The sequence below is a fragment of the Dermochelys coriacea genome, chromosome 27 (genome assembly GCF_009764565.3).
Source record: "Dermochelys coriacea isolate rDerCor1 chromosome 27, rDerCor1.pri.v4, whole genome shotgun sequence".
Lineage (NCBI taxonomy): Eukaryota > Metazoa > Chordata > Testudines > Dermochelyidae > Dermochelys > Dermochelys coriacea.
The window spans coordinates 9,309,493-9,330,692 of NC_050094.1; the positions used below are offsets into that span (position 1 = coordinate 9,309,493).

Consider the following 21,200-nt stretch of genomic DNA (forward strand, 5'->3'; position numbering starts at 1 on the left):
TTTAAAAACGCTACTCTTTGGGAGAGTATTGACTGGATTAGCATTTTGCTTCAAATACCATGGGACAGATTTGATAGATTCTGAAGCTCTGATGTAGCCTTTGCTCTTCCTGATGAGGAGCTGAGGTTCTGCAAACAGAGAGATGGGTGAGAATGGTAGTTGGCTGGCTCCAGTAGATTAGTTCTGCTTCTTGACTGTTCAGGATTGGAAGGTTACAGAAATTACAGCAACAGGATTAATAGAAATCAGCAGATATATTACAATAAACTAAATTTGGGTTCTTAACCTATGGCCCTTTAGCACTCACAATAAGACTACATCACTACTTCTGCTGTTTTACAGCACAGCATTCAGGAACCTCTGTTATGAGGAGATGACCGCATTGTTCAGCTATATTTGAGTGCAGCATCCAGGATCCAGCACATGAGAAACGCTACTGCTAAGGTGCCACAAGGACTCCTCGTTGTTTTTGCTGACACAGCCTAACACGGCTACCACTCTGAAACCTGCTTTACCTCTGCCATTCTTGGAGCTGTGGCAGTGACTTCTGGAAGTGCAGCAGCTCTTGAAGAGGTCTAGAATGCACAGCATTTAGACGTTTACTTCTGTCAAAATAGACCCAAACCTTCCATCCTTGGGCTGATTTGATGAGATTGAGGTGAGATTTTAAAATAGCTGCAGCCCTCTTGATGGATAAAAATTAGTTTTTTTCCCATTGTGGGGTAAATTAAAACCACCTATTTTTAGCAGGATGCCAAATACCGCAGCTGTTCGCCTTGTTAATGATCAACTCAATCCCGCTCCTAACCATCTTCCTTCCTTGCAGTTCTTTTCCCCTCTTCTTGTGGATCTCTGCCTAAAAGTCTTACAGGTAGTAGAGGTAGTAAGCTTAGAAGCATTGGCAGAATGAAGTAAATCATGGTCCCAGGAGACGCTATAGGTAAGGCACTGTAGCTATGTCACTGTATTCTTATAGTGTGCTTTCTACAGTGAACGAACGTTTTTTGTTTTTGTTTTTTTTCCCATTGCTGTAGGAACTCCATCTCCCTGAGCGACAGTAGCTAGGTCAAAGAAAGTCTTCCGTAACCTAGCTGCATCTACACCAGGGATTAGCTCATCGTAGCTACAGTGTTCAAGGGTGTGGATTTTTCACATCCCTGAGTACTGTAGCAATGTCAGTCTAACTTTGAGTGAAGACCAGGCCTAAGGATCTAGGGGAGGAAGAAACAACTTGGTGGGGAAGACTGCATCAGATTGGGAAGATGATCTGGGGCAGTGCTCCTCCTCAAAGAAGCAAAGCTAAGCGGCATCCCATTGCAGCCTGCAAACACCCCAGCAGTATTTATAACACACAATCTGGTTAACTCTGGCACTGTGACACATTTGTATTACCTCTGTTATGCCAGAGTGAAACAGCATGGAAACACCAGTGCTGAGATGGCATGAGGCGTGATAGTTTTCGATTTGTGTCCAGGTGTAGAAATTGTTTGAAAGGTGAGTTTGAACTTTCACAAGGTGTGGACTGATTAAATGATCAGGGATTAATAGAAGGGTGAAGCTACCAGTCAAAAGCTGTGACAAGAGAATGCAGTCACAGTTGCCTCTAGTCAGCATTCCTAATTGCATTCTTCACTGTTTTCTTATGATGGAGCTGTTCTCTTACCCACGTGCCCTTGTCAGTTCCTGCTCCATTCTTCCTTCTTATATCTTGGCACTCCCAGCTGACATAATGCATCTCCTGTTCCTTTGACACTATTCCATGTGGACCTTGATAGTTAAGTGTCGTCATTTTCAGGGCCAGTGGTTTGCTATTGAGAAGGTTTTGTGTACAAAAAGGCAGAAACAGCCTAGAAGAGATTGTCTCTAACAGATTTTACTCCTAATTTCAAACACACATTTTGAAGGGGTGGGGGAATTCTGTGTAGTCTACCAGGAGAACAAGCTCAAGGAATCTCTAATTAACAGGAAATTAAGGGTCTGGTATGAGGTCTTAGGTGAATTGAGGAGAACCTGTAGAAACAGCATCCAGCAGAAGAGCGCCATCTGGGAATATGTAGTATAATTTTTCCCCTGCCTTCAAGAGGGTGGTGCTGTGAATAAGGTCACTAGTGTGTCCTTCTGGGAGAGGCTGGGACTAAAGTATTATTATTAATTAATTTTTATTTATTATCATTATCATCCTCTATGAATTATTTGTATTACTGTAGCACCTAGGGACCCCAGTCATGGACCACAACCCCATGATAGTACTGTAGGTGTTTTACAAAAAGATGGCAGGTTTGAGCTTCCACAAATGGAGATCCTAAATCATTCCTGCCCATGAAGGGGTAGGATTGGAGTAGATGTGAGCTCCCACACAATTAGTGCTCCTGCATAATTTCTTACAGTACCATGTGCTAGGAGAGGGTAGGCCAGTGGTATCTGTGAGCTCCCATACAGGGACTGATTCTACAGTACCATAGTAGGAGTGATTGGACTAGGAAATTTTATGGGGGATGATGGTGGGTGGGGGGGTTTGTGTGTGTGTCTTTGTAATTTCTTTTTAAAATGTTAGTAACAAATTGTAGCTTATATTTCATCTGTGCTTCATTCACAAGATTCATTCTATGTGTCTGTCATTCCTTCATTAACTGAAGTATTGCAACATACACGTGCACATCCTCGCTAAGAGTTCTTCTTCTTGAAATAAGAAGATGATTGCATTCAATGCAAGAGTTGTGTCCTGAGTGTTCCCTATGCAAATTGAAGCAGCAGGTCTTGTGAGAAGGGAGATACAAGAAGACGATGAAGAACACTGTTCTGCTGTGATATCCACTAAAGGAGGTCAGCTGCTCTCTCCTGTCACATAACATTTTCTTGTCTCCAGAAAGGTTGGAGTGGAGCTGAGGCTGCTTTGCCACTTCACTCCTTTCCCCTCTCTCTTATCTAGTTAAGCCACAGCTTCCCAGGCTCTGCTGCGTCTGCATGAGATATGCATACCACACCCGTCTCTTAGCACACCAACCATCCCCTCCTGAAGACCCCATGGGGAAACAGAAAAATGATGTCTGAAACCATTAGACAGAACCTGTCCTGGCCTACCCTGGTATCAGAATTACAAGAGCCACTGTAAGTTTTTTATAACAAAATGTCTCTTGGTCTGAAATCTGATCACATACCTTTCAGTTCAGGCTAGGACATAAAACTGTATGTTGTGTAATAGCTTTCATACAAAATGTGTGAAATACAACTATGAAGTTCAAATGAAAGCAAGAGCAGGAAAGATGGTCCCAAACGATATCTGAGAATTGAGCGGGTGAGTGGGGTGGTGGAATAAGAGGTGAAAGGCTCTTCCAGGCAGTGGGAGATGCAAGGGAAAAGGTCCTTGCACCTGAAGGGGTGAAGGAATGGAGAAGTAGATTGGTTCTAGGAGTCACGTTTTCAAAGTAGCTCAGGACCAGATTTCCAGGTGTTCAGCCCCTATAGTTGGAGGACCACATTTTCAGCACCCAGCAGCTCACATTGTGGCACTTTTGTGAACAGCTTTGCAAAAGAACTCTGTACCCAAATCCAGAGTAATGGTGAAAATTTGGCTCTGACTGTGGGTGCTGAGCTCTCTTTAAAACTCTGGTCTACCATAGTGGAAGGGATAGGGAGGGGAATAGAAGAGGATGAATCCTGTGCAGAAATAAAATACAATTCTAAATATCAGTTCTGCAGTCAGACTTGTGCAAGCACTCTTGCACCCATGCAGAGCCTTTGAGTTTACATGTGAGTGTAGGAGGTCTGCCCTGCATGGATCTGATTTGCAGGATTGGGTCTTATTTTTGTACAAAATAGAGTTATTTTAAAAGAAAATGAGTTCCCAAAACTCCTTGGAGTTAGCTAATTCCAGCTATCAGACAGTAAATGGTGGTAAATTGCAGAGAAAATGGTGCCGAAGGCGTTGTATAGTGAATAAGTTTAAAACAATAAATGAGGCCAACAGCAGAGGAAGAAGCTATTCAATATGAAAGAAGTTTGCGCTGATGTGCTATGTATCTCCAAATAATTCTTTATTTTAGAAACATTCAGGGTCCCCACTTAAACTCTCCAAATCCAGGAGAAACCATGCTGCAGTTTGCCATGCCATCCGTTAAACTCTGTGTACTGTGAGCCACCATCACGTACGAGAAGAGCACCAGGCACAAGACCAAGAGTATATGTGACTCCTGCATACTTGGCCTGTGACTGTATGGAGTAACTACCCTGCTTTGTTGTCCCTCTGTTGTGGTACCCAGGTTTATTGGTTTTTCCACTGCCTAGAGGCTCTGGCAGTACCCAGTACAAGATAGTTTAAAGGAGGGGCCGTCCTGCATTTTCTGGTTTTTTTTTTTTTTTTTTTTTTTGAGGTTCATCCAGTTCACTAATGCTATTTGAACATATTTAAAATGTAGCTTAATTTCCTGTGTATATTTGTTTCTGTCTTTTCCTTAGAACATCCAAGAGAGTAAGCTGAGAGTATAAAGCAGAATGGAACCAATTCATCCACTGCAGTTGACGGTACACTAGGACTGAATTTGGCCTAATGCATTTAATCACGTTCACCATGTGCCTGTGATACAACTTTTAAATATTTTATATGATTTGGATCTTGTGTGATTTCTTTTAAACTTGTAGATTTAGAGATGCCTGGAATGCTGTGGCAGGTAGGTGATATCAAAATAAAATATATTAGTAATATGGGGCCTAACTTTGAGGTCTGTCTGTTCATTCCATAGGCTTTGACCTATGTGTATTATCACCGTGTATTCACATGATGGACTAACAAACTGGATCATCTTGGATTTTCTCTTTTATTCTCTACAGGCGGCCCAATGGTCCTGTTTTTCCCCAACGTTTAACCCTTCCATTATTATTAAAGCCCTACACTACAGCGATCTCCCTTCAGGCAGGGGGTGGGGCATTGGATGGGACTATCTTTGGAAGCTACAAGTGCTGCTCCTTCATTTAAGTAGAGCCACTTCCAGAATCTGTACTCCTAGGGGCTTGATCCTGCAAGTAACACAGTATCTCCTGGAGATACTGAATACAGTCAGCCCATTAAAGTCCATTTGAGTTGAGGGCACTCTGCAGATTGGAGGATTTGCATCTAAAGAGAAAGGGTCTGATCCCTTTGGCAACAGGAGCTAGATCAGACCCTAAAACCTGGACTGGGAGTCAAATTCTGGAGGTACAGAACATCCTCACTAATGGCTTGTGTACTTGGCACCAGCATGAGTTACTCTGGTTTGAAAGCAGTGTAAATTGCACTAGTGCAAGCCCTGCCATATGCTGCTGTAGCACATCTACCTTAAGACTTTGCATTAGTGCACCTCTACTGCTTCAAAAATTGCTAATGTAGACAAACCCTAACCTACCACTTAAGCCCACATGGCTTTGCCTTCCTTGCTTATACCTGTTTCTAACTTATCTGTGTGGCATCTGAATAAATCCACAGTAGCTTCTTAGCTTTTATTCTTTTGGTTTTTTTTCCCTTTCCCTTCTCATTCACCCACCACATTTTTAAAAAGTATATTATTTGTGGGGGGTAGCTATGCTTAGATAGAATTCTTGGATTTCACCTGAAAGAAGGAAGAAGCTATGGTCCATCTAGTAGTAAATAATACTAGTGAAACAGCTGTTAGGAGAAAACTCTTCTTAACAATTATTTCTAGTTTAAAGACCAACAATGAACATTTCACTGACTTCGGTGGGGGAAGAGTTAGGTTAAAACTGAGTGCTTTGGCAAATCTCAGCCTTCCGTTGAATGAAAGGCACTAAGGGGCCATGGACCAAACATGAGGTCAGACATCAGGAATCCTGAGTTCTAATCCTGCCTGCTAACTTGCTGCTTGGCCATAAGCAGGTTTAAATCTCTTCCTGCCTCAAATTTCCCCAACTGCAAAAGAGGGCTATACTTAAAAGCCTCTCTCACAGGGATATTGGAAGGATAAACATTTGTACAGGACTTTGAAACTATAATTGCTAAGTATTTTCATTAGTGACTTGTCATAAACATGCTTTGCAGTCACTGAGGATCCAGCATTGCTTCCCGCAAATTATATCACCTTAAAGAAAGTACTGCAAGCACTTCAGGCAATTGTTGTTAGAAATGGCTGTTATTTGAGGTGGATGATGGCATAAGTGTGTATTAATGGACTGTTCAGTCAAAAAACTATAATATTACCCTAAGTGGATACAAATATACCATCTTCTAAAGAGAAGGATTTCATGCAGTTATGAAATGTGGCAGCAATATTTTTATCTTCTCTTTTCTATGCCATCAATCCATTATAGGGCAATCAGAATTACTTGTGAGAAAAGACTGAAAGGGTGTCCTTTGATTTCTGTTCTTGCATAATATATTTTCCATAGGTAATATAATCTTTTTAAATTGAGCAACCCATGTCCTACAGCCTAAACATTTTAAATATTTTCCTTAGTCCAGACAATTAAGCTATATGAGCAAATATTCTCTCTCTTTCTCTCTCTCTTCCCCCCTCCCCACCCATGATAGCTTTTATTCTAAAATTTCAGAGTTTGGGACAACTTTCTTCATATTTTGTGTTTGATGCTTATCAGGACCACCTAGCAGTACACTTTCTCTCTTTAGCTCTGACACATACAATAATGCTCTTCTAGCTATATCACAGTACTGGCAGTAAGAAAACATGCTGTCCTTAAAGAAACATGCCCTCTGTGAAGTATAAAGTGGATGATGCTGCAAATGCATCATATGGTATATTGTGTCAAGAAAATGGATTGTTACTTCTAATTGTCCTATAAAATTATTTCTTTTTTTAAAAGGTTTCTAAGAATAAGAGTGCTAAAACTGAACTTGTTAAGCTACCTTATTTTCTTCTTTTCCCCCCCTTTTGCATATAGATAAATCAGTAGCAGGGGCTCTAAGTGATTTGGAGGATTCCTGGAAGAGGTGAAAACCTAAGTCACAGTGTTCAAAGCTGACCCAGCACTGACTGAAAACTTGGTACCTTCTGACAGCTAGTCAGTAAGGCTTATGCGCAGGGAAGGGAATGGGGGATGCTTGCTGTAACTTTAGTGTGAATAAAGGACTTCAGTCTCCTGATCTGACATCTCTTGGGAACACTCAAATTGATAAAGATGAAATTAAGTACACTTGTGTGAACACTTACTTCTTATGGTCTTATTGCTGTCATTTATCTTGTCATCCTCCAAGATTCTCATTGACATCAACCTGAGGAGTGCAACACAACTATTATCCTTCTAACAATAAAAATCAAATTCACGCTTTTAGTTCTGGGAGCTAGTGGTGCATTTCAGCTAAAATTGTTTATCATAGTTTATCTCCTATGGTACGAGGGAGCAGTCGGTATACTCTCTTCATTTAAATGAGCAGGCACCGATTTTAGGTTAATTCCTGAATCCAGAGGAGTCTTAACTATTTTCTATGCTTCTTTTATTCCAGTATTAAATGATTATTTAACTGCAAAACAGTGGGACCCCTATTATGATGAAATGTTTTCCTCATAAAAGAGGTACAATGTAAGTAAGGTTTTGCTGCACTAGAAATAGAGGCCCAGTACACACAAGTTCCTAATACAAGGGTGTTTCTATTCAATATTTGGAGAAGATAATCATGTACCCTTATATGTCATCAACTGCGCTCAAACCCTTTATCAATAAATCACTTTGGAGACAGAGCAAAGAGACCAAGTTTCTTGTTAGGTGTGCAGTGTGCCAGAATTATTGCTTTGTCCTGCTAGTGAAGTAGTTTAATTAAAGGTTTCAGAGTCGCAGCCGTGTTAATCTGTATTCGCAAAAAGAAAAGGAGGACTTGTGGCACCTTAGAGACTAACAAATTTATTAGAGCATAAGCTTTCGTGAGCTGTAGCTACAGCTCACGAAAGCTTATGCTCTAATAAATGTGTTAGTCTCTAGGGTGCCACAAGTCCTCCTTTTCTTTTTCGTTTAATTAAAGTTGATTAAACCTCCCCTCCCCCTAGTCTAAGAAGCTCCTACAGCAGGGAGCTTGATGTTCAGTGTTTGAAGGTGGTGACGCCTCAGCCAAGGAGATTTAGTAACTTCTGGTGGACAATATTTGCAAGCCAGGAGTCCCGACCCCCAACCCATCCCACCCCCCTTTTGGTGAAGAACGGAGAAAAGATGGTGTGTACACGTCATCGGCGGCTAGGTGACTTGTGTGGGCGACTACGTCCTGTGTGTGCCCGGCGCAGGCGGGCCCGACCACTGCGACCTTCCCCCCCGCGGCCCCGGTGTACGCCTCCCCCTCTTGCCCGGCAGGAGCTGGCTCTAAAAGCGAAAAAGAAACTCGGCCTCTCTCCACTGAGGGGGCGAACCCAACGGCAGCGCTCCCCGACCCGGCCGGGGGCGGGACCCTGGTGCCGCCTGCTTTCCTGATTGGGCACGGGGGCGGGGATTGAGGCCCAAACACGTCCTGCCTTCCTGATTGGTGCTTGGAGCGGGGGGGTGGGACTCTAAGTGGAGTTCCGATTGGATGCCGAAGAGAGGCGGGCCCTACGTACGCTGCTCCTTTTCTGATTGGTCTCTGGGAAGGGTGGGTTGCCCATCTGGTGCTCCTCGGATTGCTCTCTGGTCGGGATAGGAGGGGAGTGGGATGTTATCATTTTTTGCTCTTCTGATTGGACCATGCGGAAGGGGCGGGACCATCACAGGCCTCCTCCTTCCCACTCACGGCTCGGGGCGCGGCGGCGGCGGCCCCCCATTGGCCGGTGGGCGGAGCGGGCCGCCGCCGGGGCCCAATGGGCGGCGGGGTGCGTTGGTCCGCTCGGCCCCCGAAGCGCTGATAAGTGGCGGCGCGGGGGGGGGTTCGCTGGTTACTGTTGGGGCTCGCGGGAGGAGGCGGGCGAGGTTGGGTCCGAGCTGGGGATGGCGGGGGCTGCCGGGGCCTCCTGCTGCCGCGGCGGAGTCGGGGGGCTGCAGCCGCTTAGGGCCACCATCCCCTTTCCAGCTGCAGCAGCGGGCGCGGGGCCGGCGGAGACGGGGGGCCGGGCAGGTAACGGGGGCCCGGGGGGGGGGGGGAACCGAGCCCTGGTGCTGGTGGGGGAAATGGGAGGGAGCGGGCTGGGCTGTCGGGCGCGGAGCGACTGTGGGGGGCCGTTGGGGGGGGGCGCGGAGCGAGTGGGGGGCCGTTGGGGGGGGCGCGGAGCGAGTTTTTTTCTCTCTTCTCTGCGCCCCCCCCCCCCCCGTGTCAGTTGGGGGCCCGCTAGCGGGCGCGCGCCCCCACCTGCCACGTGCTTCAGGACCCAGCTGTGCGTGACCAGCCCCCCGACGCAGCGCCCCCTCCCGCAGCAGCGCCACTGGGGCTGGTCGGGCCCTGGGGTGCACCCCCCCCCCGCCACCCCCCAGCGGCGACTGTAGCCCCACCTCTTTTATCTGCGCCGTTCAGCTTCCTGCTGGGCTCCCCGGCTCTCCCTGTGGAGGGGTCCCAGCTGACAGCTGGCCAGGGGGGTTTGTCCACCTCTTGCCATTTAGGGGCCCCTTTCTGTCTCTGTGTGCCGGCCTTGCATGTGCAGTAAAACAGCTGTGTGTGGGCCTTGCAGGGGTAACTCTTATATAGCCCTGCCAGCAGACTGGGGTGGGTAAGAGTTGAACAGATCAAGATTGAAGGAAAAGGAGAGGCCTAGGCAAGAAGTGGGGGGAATCTCATAAAGGAGACCTTTATTTTGGCATGCGGGGCTATACAGGATATGGCACCTAAATAGATTAATTTGGAGAGAGATGACTTGTAGAGCAGACTCCATTTGATGGGATTTACATGAGGAAGAAGACCAAAAGCTGCTATGTGAACAAAGCCAGGCCCTTTTCCCACCCAGTAGAGCATCCTCAACTGTGCTCCTAGAGAGCCTAATCTAGCCTTTAGGGCATATGGCAAGCACCTTGGCTGGCTCTTGCCTGAAGGGTTGTGAGGGAGAGGCTTATACTCGGTTTGCTTAGGTAAGGTTCAGTTTGGCATAGTGTGTGCCTGAGTTGTAGGTGAGCCTGGAATCTTTGTGGTGGGTGACTGGTTTTTAATGGTGGGAAATAGCTTACTTGTAGTGGCTAATTAACATGGCAGTGTGTGTGAGATAAAATGCTTAATGTCCACGTATGGTGGACATAACTCAAGTGCCTCCAACGCTTTGCCTTACATTTCGCATCTTTAAAAAGGAAATAAGGTACTTTCCCTCACAGGGATGGTTAGGAGGATTACTTAATTTTTGTAAAGAGAAGATGAAAAGCTTTAAGTGTACCATTATCAACTTGGCAAGATGGAAGACAAACTGACCAATGATCCCACCTAGCATAGGGATCAAAACTTGTTAGCTACACAATCTCGATGGAAGGATCTGTATGCTGAGAAAGGGAGGAGGGAACAGCAACATATAGGCAGAGAGCAAAAAAGTATGATTTTTCAAATTCATTTTATAACAGTAAACTCTGGTGATCTTGGCTTTCTAGAACCTCCATTCTTGGCTTCAAAGTTAGTTTTGAGTTTAAATCTGAACTGTAGCTGCTGCTTTCCTGAAGTTGTGGATGGAAAGTCCCTGTATCTTATTCTAAACGTGCTCTCTGGTTGATTGAAACTTACAGGTTTCAGTGTAGCAGCTGTGTTAGTCTGTATCCGCAAAAAGAAAAGGAGTACTTCTGGCATCTTAGACTAACAAATTTATTTGCAGCATAAGGTATTTCCACTGCATGCATCCGATGAAGTCAGCGGTAGCTCACAAAAGCTTATGTTCAAATAAATTTGTTAGTCTCTAAGGTGCCACAAGTACTCCTGTTTTTACAGCTTACAGTCTCTCTATTCTAACCATATCCTCAGTCTGAGCAGAGTGACTTTGGCCCAAGCTATGAATATATAGAGTTCAAATGGCTGATGCTGTGACTCAGGTTTAAACTGAAATTATATAGTGCTGCAAGTTTTTTTTTTTTTTAGAGGAAGGTAATTTGAATCCTTATCAAGTACTGTGTGAAGGGAAATAGTATTGGCTAGAGCTCTGGGGCTTGTTTTCTGTTCCCACCTCTGAAACTGACTTAGAAAAATCACACTGCTGGTTCCTACATCTGTAAAATGGGGATATTTACCCAACTTTGTAAAGCACTTTTAGATTCAATGAGGGAAGTCTCTTTTCAGAGTATCAATAAAAAAAGTATATAAAATGAGTATGTAATTGTGAGTGCTTTTTAAATATAAGTTGAGTAGGTGGAAATGAGAGTAATGAGAACCTGGAATGGGTGAGATATGGGAGAAAAAACACGGAGGGGGGTGGATTTGGGATGAGAAGCAAAGATATAGTAGAAGGAGGCAGGTGAACAAGAGTTCAACTAATGAAGATATTTTTGACTGCATTAAAACCATTCCGGTAGATGCAGTGAGTTTAAAATTCCATGTGGGCATTCTAATTACATGCACAAATAAGGAGCTTTCATCTTTGGGCTCTTGTGGTCCCTTCTGCACATTTGCCTGTTTGAGACAAGGGAAATTTGTTCTTTGCTTTTGCATTATAACAAGTTGCCTTATTTTAAGATGGCTTTAGGTCCGATGAAGTGAGCTGTAGCTCACGAAAGCTTATGCTCTAATAAATTTGTTAGTCTCTACGGTGCCACAAGTCCTCCTTTTCTTTTTGCGAATACAGACTAACACGGCTGCTACTCTGAAACCTGTAATTAAAAGAAGCTAAACTGAAAGTTATATCTGCATTTGAACAGCACATCCTATTACTGAGGTCACTTGACTTGATACAGAAGCAATCATTTAAATTCATATGTACTATAAACCATAATGGATCCCAAACTGCATTGCTGAGGTATCTCAAGTTTTTTTTAAAAAATCACTAGGTATAACCTTTTTGGAGGGTTTATGAGCTTGTGGAAATGCTTTTCCTTCATGTGTGATGGCTGCTTTATTTTTAGGGTTGCCCATGAGTGCTGGGCTGCTGCTGAAATCTTCCTTACTATATGAAACACTGAAAGAGCAGTGTAACACTTTTTTTGGACTAAACACAGGATTACATGGGCTTTTCAAATGGTAAAGAACATTGATCAAATTTTGGCCTATCAACCTTGACAGCATCTGTTTGAAATGCTTTTATATCTGGTTTCATGCACCAGTTCTTAAATCTACTTTAGGGTGGGTTAGAGCAATCACTTTTGTAAAGAGGAACAGCCATTAATTCTCACAAGTGTTGTGCATTTCATTATTTGAGGCTTATAGTACTAGTTGTTTTTCCTGCCACTGTGAGGATTAGTATTGATCAGAGAAGCCATTAGAGTATTTTGCCCAATTTACACTTGAAATGAGTTCATTAAATAAACAGCACATTTCTTTGAGCTCTAATCCCCCCCTCTATGCCACCTCTACACTGAAACTGACATGAAACTGCTGTGAATATGGCAATTTATCATTTGACAGTCTGAAAACATATAAAATTAAAGCAAAACATTATTGAGAAATTAGGACATATGTAGGCTAGTGCTTTCTGCTGGCTGCATTGTGGAGTCTCATTGTGGCTCTGTTCTGCCCTGTGCCATGGCATTGGATGCTTGTAGGTTTTCTGAGGGTTAGAAGGCTGAAAATCCACTGACAGTCTATTCAAAAACAGGAATAGCTGGTCTTCATTTCTTCCTGGCTTTCTGCCCTCACTGCTCAGGCTCTGGCAGCTTGAATTTTTCCTCTTGATCTCTTTCATGTACAGTTTGAGATGTATGTGAAGTTCCATAGCTGTGCCCCAGTCACTGTTCATACAATAAGCTTCAATTTGCCATTTGTATGTGTGGAAGCTACTGCAGTAAATTGGCTGTGGCTTAACTAAAAACTATCAGTGTTTCCTAACTCTAAAACTTTCACTGCAATCTTGGAATCTCAGCGCTGAAATCTGTTGCTATCAATTTTTTTCCTCGTTCCTGTGCCCTGGCTTGTTGGATGGCTTATGAGTGGCTTGACTGCTGGCCTTCTGAGGTGGGTTACTTTTAAAAAGCTGAAGCCCAGCAATTTCTCCAGGACTAGCTGTGTCTCCATGGCTTCGACTGACACAAGTCTGCGAGCCAGTCTGATTCTGCAGCTGCTCTGTTCACAGAAAATCCTGCTGAAATAAAATAGGGAGCAGCTGTTGAATCTGCCCCTTAAAGAGCTTCTGCTAAACTGCGTAGCTGTTTTGCAGTGGAGAAGCCAGGCAAACAATTCTGCGGAGATGCGGAGACTAGGTTTGTTGTCTTGGTGTTTAGAAGTCTTCATGCTTTGAAGTTTATAGTGTGTGGCAGTGGAGGTAGCGATGATGGTTTCAGTCATCCCTTATCTCTTCAGTGGTGTAGTTTATGCTGGTAAGGTAGGTAAATTACTTCCCTGTCTTGAAGATCCCATTCCGATATGAGCCAGACCCACCTCTGTCTCCTTTTACACTGATTCATTGGCTTTAAAATTCCATAGGTGCAGTAACAGTCGAGCCTATGTTCTCACAAAGGTGGAATCAGCTCTTTGGAAATTTTTAGGTTTATTTTAGTTCACTATAAACAAAGCTGTGCTGTGTGAAGCTCCAGTTTCCCCCAAAGTATATTCTGAGCTCCACATTAACTGGAAAATTTCCCTTCTTAGTATCCAGACTCTAATCTCCACAGGGACTTATGAATACATTTCTACATGCTTCATGCCCTTGAATCTACTGGGATGAGAACCAAGCAGTCTTGGCTTTCTGGAGATCTTGCACCAGATGGCTTAAACTTGGCTTTCTAATTGTCTAAAGTAAATTGTTGAGATCCTCTGAGCTTTCTCCTTGCCAGACTGACCATTGGAAACGGCAGCTGCTTAAGAAAACATGGAACTTAATGTATGTGGCAGCATTGGTGTATATGGTGCTTTATAAATGTAAGTGGACAAACTACCTGCCCTGCTGAGCTTGCAGTCTGAGACAACGCATAGAAAAAAGGAGGGGATGGAGCAGTGCACCATAAAAACAAAGCAACTTCATAGTTTTCTTAGTAGTTCCAATGATCTTTAGTTCCAATAGTTCCAGTGATGATAAAAATAACAAACTTTTGTTTATACTATAATGTAAGCTGTGTTAAAGGGTCATGTGGTGAGTCAGGGATGATGGGTTAGCGGCGTAAGCTAGTGGTCACAAACAACATTTTAAGGAGAGTCTTGGAGGAAAGGGAGGTCATTTCTCAGTCCACTGGAAGAGAGACTAGCATATAGGGAGTGGCGTGAAAAAAGTGCATAGTGGGTGGAGGGCATAAAAGTAAATTATTGGTGGCAGAGTGTAGTCCGTGAGAGGGAATAGTATGAGATGAGTAGAGCTGCAGGCAGAGAGTCTTCACCTGTGCATGCATGTAGCTGTGGCTGGGGGACAGCCTTGATTAGGGATGACTTTTTGCCAATTTCCATACCTCCTGTCAGCTTAATAGAGGCTATATTGGTAAAGAAAAGAATTAGGGACATGATCACTTATTGGTAACTATTCCCTTTTCACCTGGACAAAAGTTTCCTCTATCCTGTAGCTTATAGAATTATGTAGTGGTGTTTAACTTTTCAGGAAGTTGCTATTAACTGAGGTGACTCATCTAGCTAGGATTCTGTAGCTTGCTGTCTGAATTTGCCTGCTTCTGAGATGCCAAATCCTTTTCTTGCTGCGTAGATCCTGCTAAACCAGTGAAGAAATGTGAAAATTACCAAATCAAGATTTATCATGGCATCAGTATGAAACCATGACTGGTGAATATTGTAGATTTAAACTGGTTGGGACATGGTTTCATAAACAGTTTATTCTGCCAAGTATACACAGACTTAAAACATTTAGGAGGAAAAATGTCTGTTTACCACTTGAAAGCATTGTGAATGTACTTTGTCTACATGGTATAGATAGAGCAGAGCCTGATAAATTAATATTTCTCCTCCTCCTTACGTCTGCCATAGAAGATATAAAATGAACTTGAAGGCCTCTGTTTCTGGATTTACTAACTGGACATTTGCTGCAGGGTTTCAGTGTGCACCCTGAGAACACATATGAAGGCTTTCATTACCAAAATTGGCCCAGGTGTTTGTGGTTTTGCTGTTCTTGGATTTTCCTTTGTGCTGTTGAGTAACACCTGTAACTTCCCCAGGTGCATTTATGCAGGGATGGTCAGAGTGAGGCCCACAGCCTACCCCTCATCTTTAATATGCATCTGTCCTCTGGTAAGGAATTGCTTTGTGTGAGTGATTACTTAGATCCAGTAAAACATTTCATGCTGGCACCTGTAGTCTGCATATCCTGCAGCTATCCTTTACTTTAAATAAGGAATTGTGGAAATTAACTGATCTGTTTAATATAGGTTGGCTAAAAGTTAGATGTCCTTACAGTAATGGATCACCTGCTAACTCTGGTATTCCCTCCCAGGGATTTCTGGACTTCTGGAAGGCGTGTGATGTTGATACCATGGTGAGCATGGCTGAGGATCTTGTTGCTAGTAATGATGGGAGTAACTTTAGCGGCCTTCAGTATTCAATTTCTTGCATTGTTGGTCTGATTTTTTTCCTCAGGTGGAGCATGTGCATGTTGGCTGGTTATATAATAAAGCTTCACATGCATGTGTTTAGTATGTATGGAATGAATCATTCCCAGTGATGGGAATAAGTTGATTGGTTTCATTCAGCAGATCTTGGATTCCTGGGTGAGTCTGTGGTTGTGTAATTGGCAGTCTACCTGTAACCCTGTGTGTGTATTGGATGAGGGATGTCTCAGGCAGGATTAACAGGTCAGGTTGTGCCAACCATACAAAAATAGGAGAATTGATCCACTTTCACTCCAAGTGAGAAGACAGTAATTGTAGGAGGTGTAACTCAAGACACTATGAACTCATGGGATGAACTTCAGTAATAATAGAGCATAACTTGGATGATACTGTGCTATGTCACACAGCAAAGACACTTGCACACAAACTCTGCTCAGCTAAATTGAAGGAATAAAGCTGAACTATTCCTTGCAAAAGTCATGGGACATTCTGCTGCTTTTCCCTCTTTCTTAAGGGCTTTTTCAAGTGTGTGTGGATTGACAAGATTTGAGGGATTAGGGACAGGGAGGAAATTGTCCAGAAAGTGAACATCCTTAGGGACTGGATTGAAGATGGGAAGATCTTGAAGTTAATATTCTTGCTGCTGCTCTAGACAAAAGCAGTTCACCTTTGCCCTATGCAATCAAGTCAGTTCTCTTTATCTTCTATGAAGTATGGCTGTATTACACTATAAGGCTCTGACTTGAGGCCAGATGCAAATCTCAGGTGGTGTAATGTTAAGTGTAGAACAAGTTTGTCATGAGCTGTGTAATTAGCCACTTTAGAGTGTTGGTGTCTTCAGTTGATATGGATCATATGTTCACTGTAAACTTGCTGCTCTCAGCTCTGCTGGCCTCTTTACAACTCTGGGAATGGGGAAATAAAAGATGTGATACCACCTGTCATTAATTTTGACTTGTATTGACAGTTCTGTATCAAACAAGCTGCTCCCTGCTTTAAAAATTCAGGATAGTCTTTAAAATTCTGCTTCTGTTAGGTAAATATGAGATTAGTGTCTGCCCTGAAGGAATGAGATGGCTTTTATGAGATATCTGAATTGCTCCCTTGAGATGGACTTCTGGGTTCGTGTCTCTGGATCCTTTCTTTTCCATCAGAATGTAAACAGAGTTTCCGATGGTCTACCAACACATTTCAATAACATTGCTTTGAATATGATAGAGCCAGAAACACTAGAGATAGTAATCTGTTAGGGACCGGGACTGTAAACTCTTTTAAATCCAAGGACTGTTTTACTTGTATTTTAAGGCATCTAGTATACTGGTGTGCTGATCTCAGCTGAGGCCTCTAGACTCTACTGTAATGCATTATAATACATAATAAAAATAACTTTTCCTGTGGCAAGTAGTTGGGTACAAAAACAAATAATTCCAGTTTAAGCTAGTTATGTTTAAAACAGGGAGGGGCAAACTTTTTAGCCTGAGGGCCACATCTGGGTATGGAAATTGAATAGTGGGCCATGAATGCTCACAAAATTGGGGCTTGGGGCATTGGAGGGGGTGAGGGCTCAGGTGGGGCCAGAAATGAGGAGTTCAGGATGTGGGAGGGGGCTCTGGGCTGGGGCCAGGGGGTTGAAGTGTAGGGGAGGGATGAGGACTCTGGGCTGGGGCTGAGGATGAGGGGGTGGGGTAAAGGAGGGGGTTCTGGGCTGGGACCAAGGGGTTTGGAAGGTGGGAGGGGGATCAGGGCAGGGGTTTGGGGTGAAAGGGGGATCAGGGCAGGGGTTTGGGGTGCGGGAGGGGGTCAGGGGTATAGGCTCCAGGTGGCACTTACCTCAAGCAGCTTCCAGAAGCAGTGGCATGTCCCCCCTCTGTCTCCTATGTGGAGGCACAGCCAAGCAGCTCAGCATGCTGCCCTGTCTGCAGGCACCTCCCCTGCAGCTCCCATTGGCCATGGCTCCTGGCCAATGGGAGCTTGGGGGCTGCCCTTGGGGCGGGGGCAGCATGTGGAGGCCCCTGGCTACCCTTACACATAGGAGATGGATAGGGGAACATGCCGCTGCTTCCGGGAGCCATGTAGAGCAGGGCAAGCCCCAGGCTGGAGCACCAGAGCAGGGCAAGTCCTGGAACTCACTCCCCGGCAGGAGCTCAAGGGCCAGACTAAAATGTCTGAAGGGCCGGATGTGGCCCTTGGCCAGAGTTTGCCCACCCCTGATTTAAAAGCAAGCTGACCTCATTAGCTGCACTTCCCTTTTCCTCAAATTAGCAAAGCCATAAGAGATTTTGGTAATTTATTGTGTGTTGTAATTCCTTGCTTTTTTTACTTTTGTGCTGGAGTCTTGCTGTAACTTGTAAACTTCTGCTATGCTTCCTACTTTGCAAAATTTACTTACTGTCTTCGTGTTGGACACCAAAAGCTGGTGGCAAGGCCTGGAAAGTTTCTTGCATGTGTTTTTCTGTTTTTAACCATAGAAATATCAGCAGTATCAAATCTGGTCTGTTTTTACTGGGATATTTCCAAGGACCCAGAGGATTGAATGGGTGTGCTCATCTTTTAGTTGAGGACAAAGTTGAATCTTAGTGATCTCTACTCCTGTTTGTCAGGTGTTTTATTTTAAATAGGTTTAACAAAAACAAAACAGTCTTTAACAAGGACTAGAAATTGATTCCTCTCAATTGCTCAGGGTTTCACTTTTTGTATTTGACATAGTCCTGCTAGTTCTCCAGTTATCTGTAATCTACTAGGTAAGAGTAAACAATACCTAAATTTCAAATGTTAAAAACAAGTAAAAACCTGTTTCTGAAGCAACCCTTATATGGTCCATATCGGGGCAGAAACCCACCTGTTCTTCTTTGCCAGCTCACCCTTAACCTTGCAGAGCATAAAAGCCAGTCCAGAAGTGCTGCATATGTGCATCAGAATAAGTGACCCGCTTGCTTGAAGCCCCCATTGAAGAGTGCCTTCCCACCAGACCAGGTCTAAGAATGTCCTTTGGAGCCAAAGATTTCAAGTTTGGTTGTTTTTCCTAATTATAAAATAAGCTTTAGAGAATTAAGATAAAAGGTGAAAAGTTCAGTTCATTTCCTCCAGTAACTGGGTGTTTAGCTGCAGCCTTGGACCCTAAGTAACTTGTGTTTGTGTTCAGTGGAGCTGCTCCTTAATGCATGCATTGTCTTTTGATTTGATTGAGTGCCACAGAAAAGCCTGAACTTCTAGTATTCCTTATTGAATAATTTCCTTAAATTACATCTGCAGATGGCTTTTTTCCTTGGACAGCTTTCTCCAGCTGCATTCGAATACAGCCTGTAACCAGGGAAATGGTTACAAAGACTGCAATTTCTTTCATTTTGCTTGCAGGCCAGATCTTAAAACTCCAGCCCAGTTTAGCAGTGCCTACAGGAGAAATTGATTTGGGTCATAACTAATGTCAGTCTAGCTCTCTAATCTGGTAACTTCTCTTGTCATACACTGCTCCTTATCCTTGGCTATGAGTGAATGAAAATTCTTTCCCATAAGATCATGGAGGGACTGCCTCTTTCAATGCAAAATGGTAGCTTAACTACCTGATTCAGCCTATAAGCTAGATGACTGGGAAGGCTCTTGCATGTTTTTCAGAGGGTTGCATTTTGGAGTTGGTGGTCTTGAAACCGTGTTGGAGTCTGGGTATTTTGGAACTGTGGGCACAGATCTTATGCAAGAGTCGGAGGGGTACTGTGGTTTAACCTCAGCTTCTGCCTAATCACCGGAAGATGCAGTGGATTTCAGTGCTCCCAAGACTGTGCAGTTTGTATATGTTTGTTGAAATGGAACAAAGGGATGTGAAATGTGTAACTGGTGTATGTGAATTTACCCTGTTGGTTGTAAATCTTTTACAAGTAGAAGGATTATTATTCTAAAGGTAGAGGAGGAAAAAGAGGTAGATGTAGAACTTTTACTTTGCGCAGAGACTTCATCTTAAAATAGAATGTATGCCAAGAGTTGTGGAAGTTTTCAGCTAATTGTGCTACAGAGAAATGTTAATGGGTGGGGGTGGGCATTTTTGTCCTCTCTCTAAATCCCCCTGTAAACTGGTGTTTTTAATCTTTCACTACCATGAACAAGCCCCCTGGCAGAACCTTCTTCCAGTTCAAATTATTCTCTTGTCTACCTACTCATGTTTGTTGTATGGTTTACATAAGTTATCAATGGATGTCTCACTTGACTTCCCCCACTCCGCCCTCCATATTTATTAGTGAATATAGTCTTCCTTTTCTACACCTATGTTCTGGATAAAGCGGGCTTCCCTCCCTAGAATCAGCACTACCTTACTGTTTTCAGCTCTCAGAACAAGGAGATGCCTCTCAGAACAAGTAGCTAATCAGCTCCTTATCTTGCATCATAGATCCCTTTTTTTATACCCAGTTCAGTGTTTATTTCTATTTTCCTGTATTTGGGAGTTCCTCCAATACTATGGTGATTAGGGGCTTATTAGTACCTAAATAGCTCTGCCCTTCGGTGACTTGAACAAGAAGCCAGCATCTTCAGCATGTTCTCTTCTGGGGTCCCTTGAAATGCTCCTTTCATTTCTGGTACAGGCTTTAGATCTGCCCTTTGTCCCTTCTGCTTCAGAAGGCCTGTCTATCGTCATCTTCCATAGAGACAGCTCTATCTTTTCTATGACATCCATATGAACTTTAATCCTGTCACTACCAACCTCCACATCTCACCTTGATCCCAGTGTTGACTATCCGCTCCTGACTATGCCCCCAAATTCCTATTAATTCCTTCAGACTAAAATCTTAGGCCTCTGTGTAGAGTTCACTGTGTGCTAAGCACAGGAGTATTGATCAAGGATTTTAAACTTCATCATAACTGTGACATGTGAAGTTACCAATACACTGCTTTGCAGAACTCCCAGATAAAGACCTATATATTGCATAATACTAAATTGCTCTCAAACCTTTTGTGCATCAAGGTGTGCTCTGGCAGCAGTTTGAAGAGGAGGGAGCACTTAATGATATATTTTGTTTTAGCAGCATATGGAATATTCTTGAGAGGCATTAAGGGAAAGAGTAGCTTCTTGTAGATTTGGCTATCACTTACAGAATATGAAAGACAAGAGCCACATCTGGGAAATAATAAAAGTTTGGTTTAGTCTTTGTTCTGATGATGGATGATGCTAGTAGGATTAATGGATGTTGCAATTTGTCAGTGCTGCTGTGTAACTTGAAATGTAGTTATGAATCTTTCTTGCACCTGCCCAGTTTGCAAAATATAAATGCCAAGTTTTAAATGAAAACTGAGAATAAAGCTATACAATCTGATCAGTTGTTAAATGTTCTAGCCTTGTTAGTGACAAAGACCTCTATCAATTTAAACTATGATGCACTATTGTCTTGAGTCTGCCAAAAAATTGAAATAACTTGATGCCAATATCTCATTCCTTAATAAGATGCAACACTGAAGCTTCAACTTTGATCACCTTTGTCAGTATTAATGCTTTCACTGCTGATCATTGCACTAGAAACATCTAGATAGTGCTTTTATGGCACATCTTGACGTTTTGTAGGACTAAGGTAGCAAATATCTGTTGGTATTTGGAGGTCTGATGTCGTCAATTAGTGATGTCAGATGAAGTGTCTCCCTGAATGTGGTTTGTGGACTCATGAGTTTTCTCTAAAATGTGGTCCATTAGACTAAAGCCATTTCCTAAACTTTTTTGGCCACGGAACACT

General features: G+C 43.4%; 1 protein-coding gene and 2 long non-coding RNA genes across 3 annotated transcripts in view; all 3 read left to right on the plus strand.

The window, feature by feature from the left end:
• Positions 1-664: 664 nt before the first annotated feature.
• LOC119849099 lies at positions 665-3,107 on the plus strand. The gene is made up of 3 exons (XR_005290409.2): positions 665-1,494; positions 2,637-2,823; positions 2,930-3,107. It is a non-coding gene; the product is annotated as an uncharacterized LOC119849099 (long non-coding RNA).
• A 937-nt stretch (positions 3,108-4,044) lies between these two features.
• LOC122457671 lies at positions 4,045-7,135 on the plus strand. The gene is made up of 3 exons (XR_006277329.1): positions 4,045-4,183; positions 4,456-4,667; positions 6,886-7,135. It is a non-coding gene; the product is annotated as an uncharacterized LOC122457671 (long non-coding RNA).
• Positions 7,136-8,634: 1,499 nt separating this feature from the next.
• FAM117A (family with sequence similarity 117 member A) overlaps positions 8,635-21,200 on the plus strand; it is a 29,027-nt gene continuing 16,461 nt past the window's right edge. Inside the window, 1 exon segment of the mRNA XM_038385774.2 lies at positions 8,635-9,016. Within this exon segment, the coding sequence (XP_038241702.2) occupies positions 8,650-9,016 (367 nt within the window). The 5' untranslated portion in view covers positions 8,635-8,649.